We start from the raw sequence: 20,465 nt of genomic DNA on the forward strand, positions 1-20,465 counted from the left end.
TGATATATAAATCATCAAAGAATTAAAGGTAAATACAGTGTTCGAATAAAGGACATAATAATACATCGTGTAGCACAGCTCTCAACGAATGTAGTCCTATAAACAAATGACAGCGAGAGGTCCTCCCGTCGGAGGAATTTTATTACACAATTTCTTTATTTCAGATGGGTCCACAACCCTGGTCTTTTGGTTTCTAAAAAGAGGGAATCTTAAATTGGAGCTGGTAGTCTTTAATTAGAGGGGTGTTTTATTGGATGGTGACCGTTTGGCAAACGGAAACACAGTAAGATAATGGGAAAAAACATACGGATAAGCAACAATTAAATTGAAAAACAGGTAACGGATACAATAATGTAGAAAACAGATAAGATAAAATGATGTATTTTTTTTCAATAATGGTAGTGGTGTTGGAGCCTCGACAGATGACGAATGACGGATGACTGAGATAAGGATATGAATATAATGATGCTGATGATGATTATGATGATGATGATAATAATAATAATAATAATAATAATAATAATAATAATGATAATAATGAAATTGACAGTGATGATAATAATGATAATGATAATGAGTATTACAGCAGCAGCAACTACGACGGGGCAAACCGAAGAAGAAAAAGAAGTGGTTCAACAACGGTGGCAACGACCGCGTCATATACGCGACGGTGAGAGCACTTATATCAGCACACACTTACTGTAGTTTTTTAGAACATTAGTGAAGTGTAAAAAAATTTAATTTAATTGATCGAAGATAGATGATCATGATGCCATTGCAATAATTTCAACGGGAGAAGTCAACAAACATAATTAAAACAGGAAACAGTAGATACGATAGTATTGTATGTCAAACTAGCTGCTCAGATCAAAGAGTATAAATAAATAAATTTATACTCTTTGCTCAGATATAAAAAGTAACAAACAATATATAAAAAAAAACCAGAAAGTACTAATCTCCAACTTGAGTAAGACTTGACTCAAATAGGCACATATTAACTACTGCTAAATTTAAATTGATAGACTGCAAAAATCGATGTTTTTATTGAAGACTTCATAGACTTGCAAAAATATTATAAATAAATATAAATAAAAATAAATAAATATAAATAAATATAAGTTTGGCGAGGTTTGGGTACTTTGTCAAAAAAAATGAATTGCGCCACCAGGGGTTGATCAACAATTCCTCTCAAAAATGGCCGCGAAAATAGGAGTGAAGTTCGTGTCAAAAAAAATCAGCAAAATACGATGGCAACCAGAAACATTTCAAAACGAAACAGATATTTTTGCTACTGGATCTTGGGATAATAATGTAGGTTCATGAACGCGGTTTCATTGTCCATATTTTATGGATAAAATGACCCCCGTAATCCTAGGCCCAAGTTCATACAGTACAGTATCACCCGTGATGATAGCATCCATCAGGAAACACTGGCACTACCCGGCAGATTTCACATACTGTACCAGAGTGTGCACAACTAGGCCTAGCGTATCTAGGACTTAGCCTAGACCTAAATGCCTATTCAGTTTGATTTATCTCATTTATGAATGGCATAAATTGGCATTGCCTGGCTAGACAATTACAATAATTACATTCAGCCATAATATTGAAGTAGCCTAGGCCCTAGCTAACCTAATTAAAGTTTAGTAGGTAGGCTAGGGCCTAGGCCTAGTAGGCCTATTTACTACTACTACTCAGTAGCCTAGTAGTAGTAGTAGTAGTAGTAGGCCTAGGTTAGTAAGGGTAGGGCCTAGACTTAGAGGCCAAATTTCTGATTTGGGTAATGATCACAAAAAAAATCAGATGCCTTATAAGTTATATTTTATATATTCCTAAAAAACAAAATGAGTGCTGTAAATTTGCAAATTTACTAATTTACTCAAATGACAAATGTGGTATATTGAACAACTTTCATTTCAATGTCATTGTGATTTTTGTATTTATTGATGTATTCACAGTACTTGTTTTTGTTAGTTATTATATTAATACATAGCCCATAGCAGGGCAGGCCTAACCTTGTCCTGATGCTTAATATAATAATTACTGTTCTCATGTTTGTAGGTAAATAAAATTGAAGTTTGGAGTATACCAAAGTTGTCACACACAGAAGAAGCAATAGAACCAGAACAGTTGTGTGGTTGTGACCATATTGGTGATGTGACTGAGCTTAAGGTACAAAGGCTACTTTCGTCAAATCATTGTATCTTATTATTTCAAAATTGCCTTTAAATTAAACTATTTATACTATAGTCTGTAATATTGTATTGTAAATGAGATAGTATAGTACTGTACAGTTTATTCTATGTTAATACTGAAGTAATTTGATATATTTGTAGTCTTCTCTATGTGAAACATATGGTTAACTTGTATTTGCAGTTTGTTGGTGCTAACAGGTTATTAGCATCTTCATCAACTGGAAGTGTTTCTATGTATCATCTACAGACAAGGTCAAATGTGAGTCTAAGTCTAAAGTATAAAATAATTCAATAATATTATATGTAATTCACACTTTATCTTTAATAGAATGCTTACAAAGTTGTTTATATTTTCTGCAAAGGATTTTGGTGAAAAAAAAAAATACATGCCAAATACTGTAAAAGAAAATTTCAGCCAAAATAAAAAAATATGAAAAATAATACTGTACTTGAAAAAGATTGACATAAAACATCTAACTATAGAGGGCAGCATAGCTATTTTAAAAATTTAATTTAGTTTCCCTCGCATAAACTAAGCCTCTTTATGAGGCTTAGGGAGTGGAGTTTTTAGTTGTGAGAAAAATTCCTGCTGTGACAGAAATTTAACACAGGATCCTGGGATCAGAAGGCAAGAATCTTAACAACTGAGCTATTCAACTCCACTCTGAAATACAAACTGACAGAATGTTCTTGCTACTGTGGTTAATACAGTATTACAAACCAGCACGCACCATAGGAACCCAAACAGTATGAATTTAATTTTAAATTAGCATAAATAAAAATGAATAGAAAATTGTTATATTACAATGAATATTATTAGTTTTTTTTACCTGATAGTTTTTTTTATTACGATATTAATTTAATTTGACTGCCCTGTAATATGAAGTTTAGTTTGTATCTAAACGATTGATGATGGAACTATCAATGCTTTGTAGACATTAGCAGTTGACCAGAGTTGGGAGAAGCTGCACACGCTGAGTGGAAAGGGCTGCACCTGTACAAGTGTTGTGGTAAACGGCAGCGATATTATAACAACGGGGGAAGATGGCAGCATCAAGGTACTGCGAATGGGTCAGCAGAAACCAGTAAGGTCAATGGGTAAGTACACAGTCTGCATACTCTAGCTTTAATCAATTCTATGAAAGGAAAAAGAATACTAAAAACTCATTTGCTATGTTTTTTGTTTTTTTTATTAATGAGTGATGAAATGATGAGTATTTTTATTTATTTCTTGATTGATAAATTTGATTTTTTTTTTTTCTTATGGATTTGATTGATGTTTTGCACTACATGACATGAAATTGTACTGAATAGTCAGTACGATCTCAAATGCTTGCGGGAAAAAAAATTCTCGTAAGTGATTTGGGTGGGAATCAAACCTTGCGCTTAGTGACTAGTGTTGAATCTAATCCCAAATTAGCAGCAAGTACTGAATTGCTATTTCAATTGGATTATGGATTATTGATCGATTATTCAATGATTGATCAATGGTTTGATTATTTATTATTTTTATTATTATTATTATTATCATTATTATTTGATTCTCAAGATGGTGCTGACAGTTGCTGCATCAATGCTGCTGTACAAGTCAAGAATCATGAGATAGTTACTACCAACAGTAGAGGGCAGTTGAAGCAATGGGACCTCAGACAACCTGACAACAAACCCGTCAGCATCTTTCTACTGTGAGTAGCGCCCTCTTATCTTTTCACATCCATACTGTATATTAGAACAAAGAACAAAGAATCCCTTTGGGTGCAAATCTTGTTAGCTTATTATTAATCTAGATGCGAGAATCATGAGGCTACCAAATTATCCTATCCTAAAAATATAAATTATATTTTTAGGGTATTGATATTAATAATTATTATTTCTCAAGCAATATCATGGAATGATTTCATATGATGAAAACACTATATAGTTTGTTTATTAACCAAACCGTAATTAATTTGAATTACGCAATCAGAAAATTTCTAATTTACACTCGTGTAACATTGCATTCTAGTACGGGAGAGCAGACAGGTCTTGTGTCTGTAGACAGGCATCCCAGTCAGGCCCATGTGGTTGCTGCAGGCGGAGAAGATGGCTTTCTGAACATATGGGATCTTCGCCAACAAAAGTATCCTGCCACATTATTCACAGCACATGATGGACCAGGTGGGTAGAGCTTAATTTGCAAAATGAATTGTGTTTATATTTTAATTTATATCGTTCCAAATCTCAACCAAGGATTTCAACTGTACCATTAACAGTCCTTGTTGCAACAGAAGACCCTCTTCCCCCCCCCCCTTGAATACATTCTGCATTAAGTGCACAACTGAGAATACTAAACTTAAGTAAAAGAGGTTGTAAATTGTGTATGATTGATTCTGTATCCAATGATCGACTAACCAACTAATGCAATTACAATTCTAATGAAAAATATAAAAAATATATTATTAATAATATAATTTTTTTTTTTTTTTGCAGTGTGGGACGTATGCTTTCATCAGCCAAGTCCGGATCACTTATTCACCTGTTCTAATGATGGATCTCTTCTCCACTGGGATAATTCATCTGCTAGTCTTCATTCCACCTCTATTCTTGCTTCTCACGGCATACCAGACCACCCACCTCAAACAGAACGTGCATCAGTGTCCTGCTCTTGGCTGTCTGGTGAAATAGGACAGCCAGACGTTCAAACAGACTCTCTGCTGCCCCCTAGCACAATGTCCATCAACAGTCTCGATATTCTTGGTCAGAATATTGTATGTGGAACTGACGGTGAATCAGTATACTTTCTTTACGGGATAAATACAAGATGAATTGTGAACCAAAATAAGGTGTTACGCAACACTGAAAATTTGTTTTGTCTTATTTCATAATGAATTAAATGGTCAATGAATCAGTACAGTTTATATATAGCATATCATGTGACTTAAAAGATGAAAACATTTGCAAAACTTTGTATTGAGAGTTCATTAAGTCAGAGTGCCAGAGTGTCCTGTGCCGACGCCAGCAGGGCGGCATTGTCTTAAGCCCAAACGTAGGCCGTGATTTTAACCCAAGAAAGCGTAATTAGAATGTCACACAATTGCCCTGCTTTTCAGTACTATGAACCAAAGAGTATAAAACTGTAAGAAGTCCAACTGCCCTGATTTTGTATGCAGCAAGGTATGCAGGAAATCGAATGTTAAAAGTACTGCCACGAAATAGGGGGCGTCCTACACATAATTTAGAAAATTGTACGCATTGCTTGATTCTTTTAAAGGCCACGCCCCTTTGTTGACGTACTTTTTGAGTTCCAACCAATCCCTTATTACTGCAAGAGGTTTTTACTCTTTGCTTGAACCTTCACCAGATTTTCTCACCTGGTCCTCAATGGCCTCTGTAGGAAATTATCAGTCCGTTTAAACAGGAGTACCATGTGATGTTTGCTGCAAGTCTCCATAAAATCGTGGCAGACTCGCACATGCAGGAAAAATCTTGAAAATAAGTTGTCAGTCGGAAGTCAGCTGGCGTTTGGTATCACCACGTGCAGTAAAATAATTAATGTCTCCTAGAAGTGGCTTCTTTCAAATGGGGACCCCTGGCTTATGCCCCTTGAAAGTGTATCCTAGAGCCGGTACAGGGTGTTTTATCATTGCATCATGTGTGTAATCAACTCCCGGGAGACCATGCAATTTAAAGAATTTAAGTAAATTGCTGATACATACTGTCAAACCCTGGAAGTATTAATACATCCATTCTCATCCATACCATAAACATTGTAGAGGCCTACCTATTAGGCCTACATAAAATTTATTTCTTATGAAAATGAATTGCTTAAAGAATGCTAATGCAGAACAAAAGAGAAATGTATAGAAAATTTGTAAGGCATTCCGATGGCGATCAACACATCAGGTAGGGCTAAATTCATTCGTATACAGTAATTATAAGTCATCTCCCATTTTAACAAAAAAATGTTTAAAATCTTGTCTGGGAATTCACAAAATCTTTCAATGAACGGCCACACACTCGATACGATGGTAACATCCTTTGTTCCTATGATTGAGTGGCGTTAACTAACGCACGTTCAGGCGGTTTAATGAACTAGTGCCCCCATCTCCAGGGGCCCAAATCTTTTAGGTGCCCCACCTCCTTATCAAAAATCTAATAAAGCAATTCATTGATAAAAATCTAGATTGATGGTATTTATCTTTATGTAATACTGCAGATTATAATTGAAAATTCTTACTAACTTTAAAATTATCTGTTATACATAGCCACTTGAATCGGGATGGATGGAAATTCAGTGAAACAAATCTACAGTATGCATGCATGAAAGCGTGCCCAATATAAATCGCCAACAAATATCGTTTGTCAGCCAAGGCTCACACTTTCAGGCCCAATCTGAAGTTTTTATGTGGAAACTCATACTTTTTCCAATAATTTACAATAAAAATTACAATTTCATCTGTGAAAATCTGCTTGAATTATTTAGTGTCTTCTAAAAGATTGCACGAACGACAATTATTATTTCATTATTGCAGCTCACTTGATGTCGGCCTTTATGTCTTCTCGTGGTGGCTGGAGTTTAGGCTTACTAATTTTCAAATTAAGACACTTTTCGAGTCTGATAGTGGCATTGCTCTAAACAAAAAAATCTGATCCTCAGGCCCCTCCATGGTTTAGCAGATGTGGGTGTTGAATCTCAAGCCAGCAACTTGGAAGCTGTCTCCATGACTCTGTCAACATCATCATCATCTCATCCTCAGTCCTTTAATCTTAGGGTAGGACCTCATTCACTGTCTTCTTTGGACTAAATAAATGAAATCCAAACAATGCGCAGCACCTCCCTCGTTCCCTCCAAAAAAAGAAGCGAAACCATCAGGGAGAAAAAGAAATGTATTTTCTACATATTAGTAGACTAACTACTCTGAAACCCTTAAATTGTCATTTTTCGGGGAACCACTTTCGAGACATCTTGAACGACGGCCGACCACGACCACCTCGAGCCACCTCAGCAAATTTCCCCCCCCCCTCTAATTTCAAACGCTTGAGCCGCCACTGCGCCCACCCTATCACAAAAAATGGACCCCTGAATTTTGGTGCTCTATTAGTATTAGCTATAACTTTATCACCTTGTAGATCTGTCGTCCATCTGCCTTCTATATTTGATTTGATATAAATCAATAATTGACTAGATCGAAACCGAATTCGACAACTTAAGTTTAATTAAAATCGTACCAGACAGTCTTTTATCCAAATTCAAAAGATAATAGATTAAGATTTAGTTTATTTTCTTTTGTAGATTTTAATGTACCGTACGATCCAACGGAAGAGCATTTTATTTTCATTGAGAGGGCTCTACATTACTGACAGAAAATTGAGATGATAATGTTTATCAACCAAACGCTTAATATATATATAGCCTGTTTCGTTTTCTTTCTTTTTTAAACAGTCATAGTTTTATATTGGTAACGTATTCCGGTCACCAATAGACTCCCAATTAATAATGTCCGATGGGAACAGATATATATACATCGATAGATTAATTTAGTAAAAGTACAATATTCAAGTACTGTAACGCATTAGTAGGCCTAATCAATGTTCAGTGCCCCGAAACTTGGACTAAGAATCAGGGGTGTTGTAGGACTTAAAATGGTGTTTGGTGTTTGTTTTGTGAATATCGAGAGGATAATGGTAGTGGGATGCAATAAAATGTAACAGAAACGAAGGTCATGGTAATTAAACATGAGGATACTCCAAGAAAAAACATTTGGAAAACGGGATCCCTGCAAAACTCCAAAGAGTGTAGAAAATGGAAGTTTCCCGAAGGCACGGAACCCCCTGGGTAGTGTTGTCACTCGATCGGCTCCCCTTTCGGATCCACCCAAAGTAATAATATTTTGAACTACAACAGATGGCAACTGGGGTACATGCACACAAATCTCCAGTTGGCGGAGATGGTGCAACCCCATACTGTGGTTTGGGCGCGATTTGCGTTTCATTGTAGTATTCAAACAAATCTTCACACACGCTCTCATCCGCCACGATTCATTAAAAAATGGCGGGATGTCTGTATAATATATACATTTTTATTAAAGTTATGTATTAGGCTTACTACATAATTTGTAGATCGAGTAATAACATACCGATATTATGCAATTGATGAACGACAGATTTCTTTTCATAAAACTGCACAAACTCAATCATGAACATTCTGGTACTGCAATTGGTTTAAAAGGCTGAGATTGCTAATGTGATAGCATATTGGAATGTTCATTGAATTATGTGGGACACAAATTAAGGCAGAACTATTCTAAGTAATAATAATAAATATAGGCAATATCAATAATAAACAACAACAATAACAATAAATTAACAATAAAAATAATGAGAACAATATTACTACAAACGTTTGTACAGTAATTATTAGTAAAACAGTGTAAACCTATCCCAGCGATGTCAACATTTCCAAAGATGTATTACATCACATTGCAACCTGAGTAAATTTCTTGCTATGGGCATGGAGCGAAAACGTCAGAGTTTAAATACAACACGCAATCGCCAAAGTTTAGGAATTCCAGCTAGCTTTAAAGTGGAATGCCATTTATCGTTGGTATAATTCCTATGCCTGGAAATTCAGATAATTTTGATTTTTGCAAATAATATCAAATTATGTTCACTTTTTTATTAAGGGGAGTGAAGGTCACACACATGTTTAGATTGAGCAAGTGAAGGATTTTCAGCGCGAAATTTGCCTACTAAAGTAACGTTACTTATAGACAGTGGCGTATCTAGTGGTGCGCGGAGGGGGGGGGGGCGCACACGCCACCCCAAAAATTACTCGCGCATCCCCCTCCCCAAAAACAAAATATCACCTAAAATCACGTTATTTTGCGAGTTAGCGCCCCTCAACTGATCATCGAGCTTTTCACTTCACTTTGTCTATCACCTTCCCCAGTACCCTAACCTCAAGACTTCTAGATACGCCACTGCTTATAAAAATATTTCGTCTGGTGGCAAAGCCTCTCTATATTTTGCTTTGTTGTCTACCAACAATGTGTCCATATGACATCGTGATAACTCAGGGTGTACAACAAAAATGAGAATCAACGGAGATCATGAACTGATTATACTGGTTTCGTATAATTTCATATTTAATACGATTAAAAAAAAGTCTCTTTTTTTCTCTTGAACACAACAAAATATGTATTATGCATTATAATAAGTTGGTTACCAATTTGCTCGTGCTAAATTGCGCATGCTCAATAACGTCGATCTTCGCCTTGTACTTTTCCAGTTGGCCGTAACATTCCAAACGTGTTTCGTTTGCTTTCTGCCATTTAAAAACAGTAAAAACCTCGGGTTAGTTCCTTGTGTACATTCCTTCTCTAATGGGCCTTCACTCGATCGTAACCTATGAAAAAAGCTACAACAAACGCGTTTAATCTCGATTTTTCCGCGTTTACGTTGCAGACAACAGAGAGTACGACTCCTTGTGTTCGCTGTATTACTTGAATATCATACATGCAAATATATAATTGATGTGCGACAAACACCCGTGATCGCATACTGCATTCCTACGGATTGACGCAGTCAACAACAACCATGTAAATCATCGAACACCGTATCAAACTCTCTGAATTTTCCAGACACAAATACGATCCACTTCTCGGTACAAATGTTTCTTCCAACAAATCCGTGTAATCAAAACCAGAATGAATCCTTGTTCGAATCTTGATTCTCTGCCATTGAGGTAGTTGCAGCTAGAAAAAAATCAATCATATTTGTTAAATTGATGATTATTTCTTGAAAATATGAAACATCACCTGGCGATTATCATTGTTCTGCTATAGTATTCGCTGTGTTATTATCAATATCAGTAATTATTGTTGTTACGATATTAGTGTATGATAACTATCGTAATGATGAGTACAAACTTATGCGCATATGCAAACGCGTCAAATGGCCTAAATAATTATCACAATTATCTGATTACATCTTTAACATCGTTGGTCGCTGGTTATTATCACAATCTCATCATTTTCATCACGTCATTATTACCGTCGTCACCAACATTAGGCCTCATTATAATTATTAAAATTGTTTAAAAATCAATTTGTACTGTACAGTACTGTATATGAACGGCGATAGAATGAAGTAGGCCATTGATATCGCAAAATTACTAGATTGTGGGTACCGATATTGTAATATAGACCTACACATAGGCCCCTAAACAAACACACACGATTTTATTAATGAGACAAGTTTAGAATGTGATTATATCAATTCCAAAATCATTCTCCGCAAACTTCCAAAATCGGAAAAGTGATTAATTGGCGACAAAAGTATGTAATGAAGCGAAGTGCGGTATTGGGCCGGCTTAGCTCATTAGCCCATGGGACAGCGCACGTACAAATTCTCAACACATTCATAAGATTCCACCAGCAATACGAAACGGTGCAATATAATTCCTTGTGTATATTATTTAATAGGATGCAAATTATAGCACGCTCGATTTGATATTCGTACATTCGCAAATCATGTTTGTTTTTTTATATAAAGAAATTTGAATTAATTGAATGTAGGCCTACATTTCTATGTATGACCTTCCGATAAATCATACTAATAACATTAAAAAAAATACAACTGAAGTATGCGACCTATATCAACTCTAAAGTGTAATTATTTCTCAAAGGTTTCCACAAGTATTTAATATTGTCAGCGTACGCGAGTGTCGACAGCAAATGAAAAATTAAATTTGTAGTGGTTCCCAACCTTCTTTTGGAATTCGTAGACCCCTCGCGGCATGTTAAAAGTCTTCACGGGACCCCCAAGTATAAATTTATTCATTATTGTCTATATTCCACCAATAGGATGATAAAATAGATAAAAGATAATTCGCCACGAAAGTACACCATCAAGGATATTTCATTCTTCATGATTAGCAGCACATAGTGAAATCGTTACCCCTATTTTCAACACAAGCTCAGTAAAGTAAGTTTTTGAACTGTTTTATATACAAAATCATAAGGTGATGTAGGCATATACTTTAAAAGAACAGTGATCACTCAAGTTTGCATTGATTGTAAAAGTATATAAATTAAAAGCTTTAAATGTCTAGTTGTATAATCCGAGCACCCCAGATTGTCAAATGAAACCATTCAAATTATATAGTCAATTTTTTTTTTATAAAAACGTGTCACGTTTTCATTATGAAATGTTTACCACAGCCCCAGGTTTGGAGCTACTGGTCTATAGCATACATAGAGTGTTGTACTTATGATGGGACGCTAAGTCGTTGGTCCCGTGTGCATAGTAGCACATGGTAGGGCCTAAATAATACTGCAATAATGATAATGAACACTTAAAATAAGAACAATGATAACAACGATAACGATTCTATTAAAATGATAAAAATATTACCTAAATTATAATAAACATTAATATGATAGGTGATGATGATGTATGATAATAGAATATTAGTAATACCCGTCTTTTTGATGAACAAAATATTGTGTTTTAGGCCAATAAATATTCTTTGCAAAGGACTATATGCTGATTTATATATTATTATGCTGATGATATTTATTTATAGACACTGCAAACAAGAACATGTGCATAAAACACGGCAATCTACAGCGCGTACGTACGTTCAGTGTAAGTGCGGGAAAAAGCGCATAGACTCTTAGTCTAGAGATAATGTACAAGCGAAATATCAAATTAAGACATTTGTTTTTTAGGAAGTAAATAATAGGGTTTGATCTCATGATGGATCATAAACGCAAACGTCATGAGCCTAGGGTTGGGATATCAACAACCTTAAAGTATCAGTTATCATGGGCGGATTCAAAAGTGCCCAGCCAAAACACAACCTGCACCCCCCCCCCCCAACAAAATAATGCTGTGCTGACTGGACGACGAAGACATAAATGATGATGATAACGAGAATGACGATGACATAGTAGTGGCAATGATAACAGTAACGTTGGCATGTGATGTGTCGATGCGTGGTGATGATTACTATTTTGGCTATTATTTTGTAGTCTGTTTTACCGGTTTTGTGATGTTGTTCTGTTAATATGAAATAAAATCCGGCCACATTATTTATACACACCATTGTCCAGCGCGTACGACGAATAGTCAGAGCTGTTAGGGTTTGTATAGGCAATCGACCAACCAGGATCGGACGGCTCGCATGGAGCTTGAAAGCTGGGTAATCGACTTGGTCTCACTGGAGGCTGGATCAACAACGATGAGTACCGTGGGTTGAACACTGCAGTGTTACTCGAAGAAACGCCATAACCGAGTTCAGTGATTGGTCGATGCGTGTACGCGCTCTGCGCTAGACTGTATTGCCAAACATCGGGGCGATTGGAGCTGGAACCGTTGCATGCATCTCCAAACATCATTTCTTGAATTGATGTGGGCAGGTCCGAATGGCCATTGTTTCGTCCCATATTGTAATAGTTACTGCTCCAAAAGGAAGGCGGGAAGGCACGTTGACTCATAAGAGAACCTGTTATTTTAAAAACAGAAAAAATAACTGATATAGAAACAATTTCAAAATGATATTGTAGTCAGACGGCTTCGCATATTCCGACATACCACTTAATTAAAACGATATTTTTTCATGAGAGCGAGCGAGCGCGCGTGTAATTACGAGGCTACGTGCTGTATCACATCAAATCACAGCCAACCAATGACAAATAGACAGAATGTTAGCCTAAAATCATCGGAAAATTCTACAGTATGTAATCCATTAGGCCTACATACGCAACTCGTAAAGCTCGTATCAGAACCAGGAGCTCAAAAAAATAAGACCGTAGTAAGCTTGTATCGGGAAATAAACAAACTCGTAGCAAACTCGCAAGTTGTCCGTAACTCCGCTCGTACGCGCCGAGAAAATTGCTAGTAAGGTGTATTAACTGCTTAAGCATCGCTGTGCTGCCATAAATTGTGATAGGCCTACTTGGTTAGAATGCTTGGAGGGGTGACCCACAGTTCAATGCCAACCATGACAGTATGTACATAAAAGCTGGAAATAGTTATTCGGCGACCGATTTGGAATATGTCTCAGCAGCTGCAACAAACAAACCAGTGATACAAAATGACTATTTCAAATCTCGCGTTATTAAAAGTGAGTAAACATAAAGAAAACATGACACAAGAACGAGCCATTTTCGTTTGAATTATTTTGATACATTTTCTTGAGGCATGGGTGCGAACTTTAGGCTCCCCGATTCGGCCGACCAATCAGCGTTGCTAAAAGCTATCGGCGATACCCTGTAGCGATTTCGTGGAAACAACGCTTTACAGGAGGTGAGAATCGTGAGTATTATGTAAACACAGGGCCTAAAATATCATGAACCGTCGTATAATTATGAAACTAAAAACATTATCTGTCGAATGCATAAGCGATCAACTTGATTCCTTGCGAATGTAGCAAATTTACGACGACAGTAAACATTCCTAGCGAGGTTTTGGATTATCGAAGCTTTGTGCCATATGAATTGACCCGTTAAGATGGGTAGAGAGGTCATTGACATATTGCAATCAATCAGTCTTATAGTTTCATCAAAAAGTAGTAGCAATTATTGACAAAGAACAAACATATAGAGATGCAACAAAAAACAAAAACCTGATCACCGACGAAAATTAGAAACATAATAAAAACAACATAGGCCTATACCATGCAAATTTAATATAAAAATAACTATCCTATACACAGATAGAATAATGTAATCCAATATGATTTTTCCATAAACACAAATTAACAATCCCTCATCACCCCCTTGCCCCTCACCATCAGGAATCTCTGTTGTTTCAAAAAACAAATAGTGTACTTTTATTTACCTTTATTGTTATTATTTCTATCGGCAATGATAGACTGTTTTCCTGTCGTCGTTGGTTCCACCACATCAGACGTGAAACTACTTGGCTGATTCAATGCCTTCGTGAAATGGTCATCAACAACTTTATTTGTGTCACCAGTAAAGTACGTGAAAATGACGCACTTAGCACTGACGTACTCCGCCTCTGGGAAAGAGTCTTTGTCACTACCTGACTCGGATTGGTCCTCCTCAACCTTGACAGAGGCCAAGGAATGACCAGCCTCATTATCATTACCAGAGTTCTGTAACGAAACATGATAATTATCTGACTGTATCACTGGTATTCGAGTCATTAAATTATCTGCATTAGATAGATCTAAAGCTTCCAATCCATTCATTTTAATTCAGACCCGCCTTTACCGTTGAATTCCTAACACAACCAGCATAGGTACTACTTGGAAACGGATATGCAAATGAGTTGAGCCGCACGTGTTATTTCTGCCAACTTGCAAATAAGGTACAGTATAATTATCACGTGCATCCTTATCACATAACATAGCCTGTTGATGGTTCTGTCATGTAGCAAGCAAACCATGCCAGTTATAAACTGCCACCCTGGATAGAAAGTCTAAACAACTAAAAATGTTAGGCGCTCATTTAAAGCCAGGCTTCAGAGGAAAAATCTTATTTTTTGATATGTTGTACAACTAAGGGGCGTAACCATACTTTTCAACGTTTCCCCCCACCCAGTTTTAAATATTCAAAAATCTGGATCTCATTAACCAAATATGTGAGCTAGTGTTTGAGGTCATCCGCGCAATTAAAAAACCATACAATATGGAACAAGGGTACGTGTCCCCTCCCGTCCTGTGTGCTGACAAATCTTCGATTAGACCTGGTCTTGTAATAATTTTATATTTGTCATTTTATTTATATAAATGCATACATATAAACAAATCGTATTCAGAAATTAGATGCCTTAAGTAAGCCTAACGATTGATTAATTAATGAATACCTTATTACGAGGATGCTGATAAAAGGGATGTCTCTGTAGTGGCTGGTACACAACGTCCATACAACTCATCCTGTGATGATCTGAAATATTTACATAAACTAAATACACATCTAACCGCTATAGATGAAATACGTAATAATCCACTGATACGTAATAATCCACTCTGTATCGCCTCATCAACAGATATCAGATAAACAAACCGATGGAACGTCAGGTTTCCACATATCAGAACTTTGATATCAAAATATCATGATAGGCGGTATAATGATGTGAGAAGTGAATCTTATTTTTATGATGACAATTACAAACATAAACTCTCTTCATCGTGTTTCAGAAGACGCTCTGTCTAATGGTCATGCTTGAAATACTGTAGAATAACCAAAGAATCATCCATAATGGTAGTTATTTTTTGGCGTTGCTGTCTTCCTCCTTAAATTCTGGTACTCTCCTCCTCTTTGAATATTCTTGAATTCGCGAAATAAAAATGATACAAATCCAAAAAGAGGATGGTTCGGAGGCAAGATCAATGGGCCTATTAAAATCGCTAACACGACGCAAATATTCCTCGCACTTATATAGAAAGGTACGCTGAGTTTATAAAATGTATAGAGCGTAGTTTCTTAAAGAGTTGTCTCTACGATGCATTTATAATTACCCCATTTCTAAGATCTAATAGCCGTTCATGTGTCTTGAGTAGCTCCCGAAAGCAAACTTAGTACACTGATCTATATGCAAAGAGTTCATTAGCCTATCACGGGAACTTAATGACTGAACAATGTTTTTCGGAACGCGTCGGTATGTCGTTTCTCGCGTTGGTAGGCCTATTTTCATCAAAACTCCGCCCACTTTATATCCAAAGTTGACATCGAATGACCACGGAATTGGAAGTCAGATTCTATTGAAGATAATAGACATCTCCTTTAAAGTTTCATGTCTTGCCCTTCTTCACAACATCAGACTGGAAGATCTTGCAATAATTTATAGATCACACTAATATTTAGAGCCTGTCTCTTATACACATCTAGATGTGTATAAGAGACAGCATCTTCAATCTCTAATGTTTACCACCCAATTAGTTACGACACCACCTACCCTCAGGTATGGTTCTCTCTATGTTCCACCTCTTCTTATAGGCTTTAAATCATTCTTTCAGATAGACCTAGTCATTATTTTAATTGTCCATGGAAAAATTAATGTTTTTTTGGAAAAATAGCAATTAGCATTTTTTTTCATGATGCTCAAAAATTTGATGAGGGAGGGGACGCGAAACTAGCAATTAATGCATTTGTCCTAACAGATAGAATAAACAAACGTAGGCCTATACATTATCGATGATACGACCGGCAGGGGTAGGTTCTATAATAATGACTCAAAACGGATGCTAATAAAGTGGCTGAGCCAGGATTTCTCCGACCGGGGTCGGGGTCGGGGGTCGTAGCCCCCCCCCCGAAAATATGACAAGTTAGGGGTTTCAAAGGCTTATTTAACCGATTTTAGAGTCTATTAATATGTACAAAATACATAGAATTTTTTTAAAATTTGTTTTTCTTCCCGACGAATTGTCGTTTTATCCCTGACCGGGGGGAGGCCTCCCAATCGGGGGAGGGGGGTGTAGCCCTGCCTAGTTCCCTCGCCCCCCCCCCCCCCCCCCCCCCCCCCCCCCCCCCCCCCCCCCCCCCCCCACGTAGCGCCGCCACTGATATAAAAGCGTTTTACTCAGACCAGAGGTGTGAACGGCTATGAGCTCTCACCGGCTAAAGCCAGATAACCGCCCGGAGCCTCAAGGGCCCCAGCAGATTCAAATATTCTTTTTTTAAACAAACAAATAACAAGGCCGGTTTCTAAGCCAAAGTTTGTGGTATTAATTGTAATATGTTTATTAGTAATATCTTAGTTAAAATTAAGCATACTCTTTTGGGTCAAATCACGATGCATAAACTTAGAATTCGAATGTGTAAAAAGGCATTAAATACGTCTTAGAACGCTAAAAACACCGGGGCCCTTCGCGCAGCCACCGGCCCCAGCATGGGCTCCTGAAGGGTCCCTGCCCAGGAGCCTCCTCCCCTTCATTACGCCACTGGCTCAGACGAATTGATCAACAGTCAAGGATCAAGTATTCATGATTACGTGGTAACATTTTAAAGAATGCGGAAATAACATGATCGGTCGGTGTAGTTGCAAGGTGCCACAAACCTACTTTTGGAAATATGGGCTAAAGAAGATTCATTAACTGTATTTTGGTGTACACGACGGTGAAACCCTAATAAATTAATACAGTATTATTTACACCCCTTTAAAACAATCATACTAAAATAAACTCAATTTTTCCTACGCCTGTTTATTATTATCTGACACAATTATACCCATTAGTGCGGTGATTACACCAAATACGGAAGTGTGCATTATGATAGGCCAATGGGCAGTTTTTAATTGGACCTTTGATTTATCACTTTTTCCCCCATACCCATTTAATTCCTAAAATAATGAAGATAAATTCACAAGTCGAAAGACAAATTGAACTAAATGGAAACAGCATACTTTCAATCTATCTTTCATAGCAAACAATATTATTTCCACACGTGCTGGCTGGACTTGTTAACACCTTGTTAGGCGAATAAATGAAATTCTATTTTTGGCTCGTTAGCGACAGTGGCGGAGATAGGGGAGAGCAAGGTGGGTGGAAATTTCTCTTTAATAGACGTACTAATGTCTATAAAGTTGGTCCGATCATAATGATGGCATTTATACTATATGTAATTCTGATTCTATTGAAGATAATAGACATCTCCTTTAAAGTTTCATGTCTTGCCCTTCTTCACAACATCAGACTGGAAGATCTTGCAATAATTTATAGATCACACTAATATTTAGAGCCAATTATAATTTAACTATTGACCAGAAATTAATGTATGTTCTTCGTTAATATCCACTTGATCTTCCTCAACAAATTGAAAAAAAAAAATTTGACATATTGTAAAAGTTATGCTACAATGGAATGGAAAAGAGAAATTAAATAAAAAAAAACATTTTTAAATTCAGTCTTGTATTACTTTATAATGCTTTACTATATATTTCTTTTATTATATATTTGTGTATGTGTGTAGGTGTATGAAGTGTCATGTATTAATATAAACTTACAGATTTACAGTATGTAATGTTTTTTTTTTATGTTTATGCTCATGTGCATTATTTATGTGTACAGTATAGGCATTTGTGTATACTTTCTTCAGCAATACGTTTTTTAGTTTGAGATGACACTGTAATTCCCCCTACTGAGTTCGCCCCTGCAAATAAATTATTATACAGTATATACTATGGAAGACGATGTATGTTTACACCACTTTTTTCAATCTCAAACTCAGTTTTTAGATTCAATTTTTTTTCAATTCAATATAAAGTTTATTTCCACATCATCAATACAAAATACATAGACGGAGAAATACATAGACGGAGAAATACATAGACGGAGAAATACATAGACGGAGAAATACATAGACGGAGAAATACATAAGAAAAAAAACAATAATTGATAAGAATGTAAGCCCATCAGAACATTTGAATAAAGTGGAAAAAGGGTCGCCTAATGTGAATAAATCTGGTTATCTCAATGTCAAATATAGGGAAATAAATTCTTAAATTAATCAATAAATGACCCTCGAATATCTTCATCAACATCCACACCCCCTCAAATCCCTATTTTCAGCAACAAACACTATTACAGATGATGGTATTTTTGCCTATCTCAAATATATCCTTAAATCACTCATTAAATTAACGAAGAACATTTCACCCTCACTCATACTGAAATCCACACTTTAAATAACAAACACTTATAACAAAATTCACAGTACTTTTGCATTTATTTGTACAAAATGAGAAAACATTCCAAATTCTATAGCTATATTGGCAAAAATTCAGCCATTTGCTGAACAAGTGTCCAAGATAAATTATGTAAAAAAAAAATTAAATGTGAATCTGTTAGGAATTTCCTTATTGATGCCTTTAATTACAGTACCTAATTATTGACATGAATTTAGACACTCAAACCAAATTTAGAACCAGTTAAAATAAATGTTAAGATGAGAAAAGTTACTGTCATATTCTAAGTAACTGCAGTAGTAGGCAACTCATTCTCTTGTTTATCGTCTTGAGCTGAGTCTTTGTTATTCGTGTTGCTAGGCAACTCATCATCTTTTTGGAGGAATTCATCCCATTTCTGTAATCGCGTTTCTCTCTCGGTTTCTGTTTCTTCAATCTTGTAGTCGGTGTTGCCATCCCATTGACTGACAGACAGCTGTCGTTTTGCAAACCACCTATAAAATTTGAAAGGAATGTAAAGCCATCATGAACACAATTTCGCTCATTTTTTCTTTTTAACACTATGGGTTTGTTCACACACATCAGCTAATTATTAGCAGGATCCAGATAAATAACATACACACTAACCCTTGTGTTCACACAAGAAAATCCCCAATCTAGATATCAAGAAGATGACGGTGGGATCACTAGCCAAAAGGAAACTAGAAATTGGATGCGTACATGTGATTGGTTTTACTGTTAGCGTATCTACAGTAGATCTTGGTAATGGTTAGCGCTAACCGATCGGGCATTCTCACACGAGTGCTAACAGTTAGTGCTACCGGTTAGCTCCTGATCCGGATACTAGGGCTCTAGTGTGAACCTAACCTATAGGTCTAAATCTGTAAAAACTAGTATGCCTAGCACAGAGCAGGGAAGGGGATTTTTTTTTTAAACTGCTGGGCTATAGGCATTTGCGCATGAATTTAAATCGAAAATAAGCTTGCTTTGGAGCCTATTTCTTCTTTCTTTTCTTCTTTCTTTCTTTTCTTACACTTTTTATTTCCCACCGCTCCCCTCCACACACTGGATTTCCTCTGGGGTGAGAGTTTAAAGGTGGCTGGAAAAATTAGGCAAAAGAATAAATACTACAAAATAGGCAATTTAAAAACTAACCTGCCATTTAATGCCAAGATACATCTGTCAGCATCTTCTGCATTTGAGAACTTGACAGACGCAACACCCTCTGCATGCCGCTGAAAAAAAAAACATCATCATCAATTATAATTGCTGTGAAGCAGCCAATTCATATTCTTGACAGCAATTTGACCTCTGAAAGGTCATTGTTTGTCAAAAAACAAGGGCCTAAGACGACTGAAAAGCGGAGTTTCCTTCTTTCGTTCTGCCGGTAAAATCAATTACTTTAGGCGGCGTTTGTAGACTAACCTACACATACCAACGTCCGCATGTGGCGACGCTCAAGTATTACTATTCAGCGTTTTTACTGTATTTTTAGGTTTACTATTTCTACGTTTAATCGGCCCATGTCTAAGCCACAATATTTTGAGGCCAATATTATTTACGAACCCAGTTAAACTTATTTACTAGCCTATTTCAGCGTGCTAATTATTACATTTAGGCGACGCTTGTTGTAGA

The 20,465-nt window shown here is 36.4% G+C and overlaps 3 protein-coding genes across 5 annotated transcripts in view; 1 reads left to right on the forward strand and 2 right to left on the reverse strand.

Annotated features, from left to right (window-relative positions):
* The first annotated feature begins 1,182 nt into the window (after positions 1–1,182).
* LOC117112903 (nucleoporin Nup43-like) lies at positions 1,183–6,629 on the forward strand. The gene is made up of 7 exons (XM_033256118.1): positions 1,183–1,311; positions 2,062–2,172; positions 2,377–2,454; positions 3,131–3,293; positions 3,745–3,880; positions 4,201–4,352; positions 4,665–6,629. Exons 1-7 carry the CDS (start codon positions 1,195–1,197, stop codon positions 4,997–4,999), a joined length of 1,092 nt encoding a protein of 363 aa, XP_033112009.1. The 5' UTR covers positions 1,183–1,194; the 3' UTR covers positions 5,000–6,629.
* Positions 6,630–8,241: 1,612 nt separating this feature from the next.
* Positions 8,242–15,780, reverse strand: LOC117112902 (transcription cofactor vestigial-like protein 2). 2 transcript variants are annotated; one of them, XM_033256117.1, is made up of 4 exons: positions 15,012–15,780; positions 14,019–14,298; positions 12,280–12,681; positions 8,242–9,928 (listed from the first exon to the last, which is right to left on the reverse strand). In XM_033256117.1, the coding sequence occupies exons 1-4, from the start codon at positions 15,078–15,080 to the stop codon at positions 9,870–9,872; spliced, it is 810 nt and encodes a 269-aa protein (XP_033112008.1). In that variant the 5' UTR covers positions 15,081–15,780; the 3' UTR covers positions 8,242–9,869. The 2 variants fall into 2 exon arrangements, with proteins under 2 accessions (XP_033112008.1, XP_033112007.1); XM_033256116.1 differs by lacking the exon at positions 15,012–15,780 and having other exon boundaries at positions 14,019–14,459.
* A 3,072-nt stretch (positions 15,781–18,852) lies between these two features.
* Positions 18,853–20,465, reverse strand: part of LOC117112904 (HIV Tat-specific factor 1-like) — an 11,752-nt gene continuing 10,139 nt past the window's right edge. For both annotated transcript variants that reach the window (XM_033256119.1, XM_033256120.1), the window contains exons 8-9: positions 19,986–20,065; positions 18,853–19,324 (exon numbers count right to left, since the gene is read on the reverse strand). In XM_033256119.1, coding sequence (XP_033112010.1) covers positions 19,114–19,324; positions 19,986–20,065 — 291 coding nt within the window. In that variant the 3' untranslated portion in view covers positions 18,853–19,113. The remainder of the gene's footprint in view (positions 19,325–19,985; positions 20,066–20,465) is intronic.

The sequence above is a fragment of the Anneissia japonica genome, unplaced genomic scaffold, assembly GCF_011630105.1.
Source record: "Anneissia japonica isolate Jap-2015-1 unplaced genomic scaffold, ASM1163010v1 scaffold287713_len945575_cov184, whole genome shotgun sequence".
NCBI lineage: Eukaryota > Metazoa > Echinodermata > Crinoidea > Comatulida > Comatulidae > Anneissia > Anneissia japonica.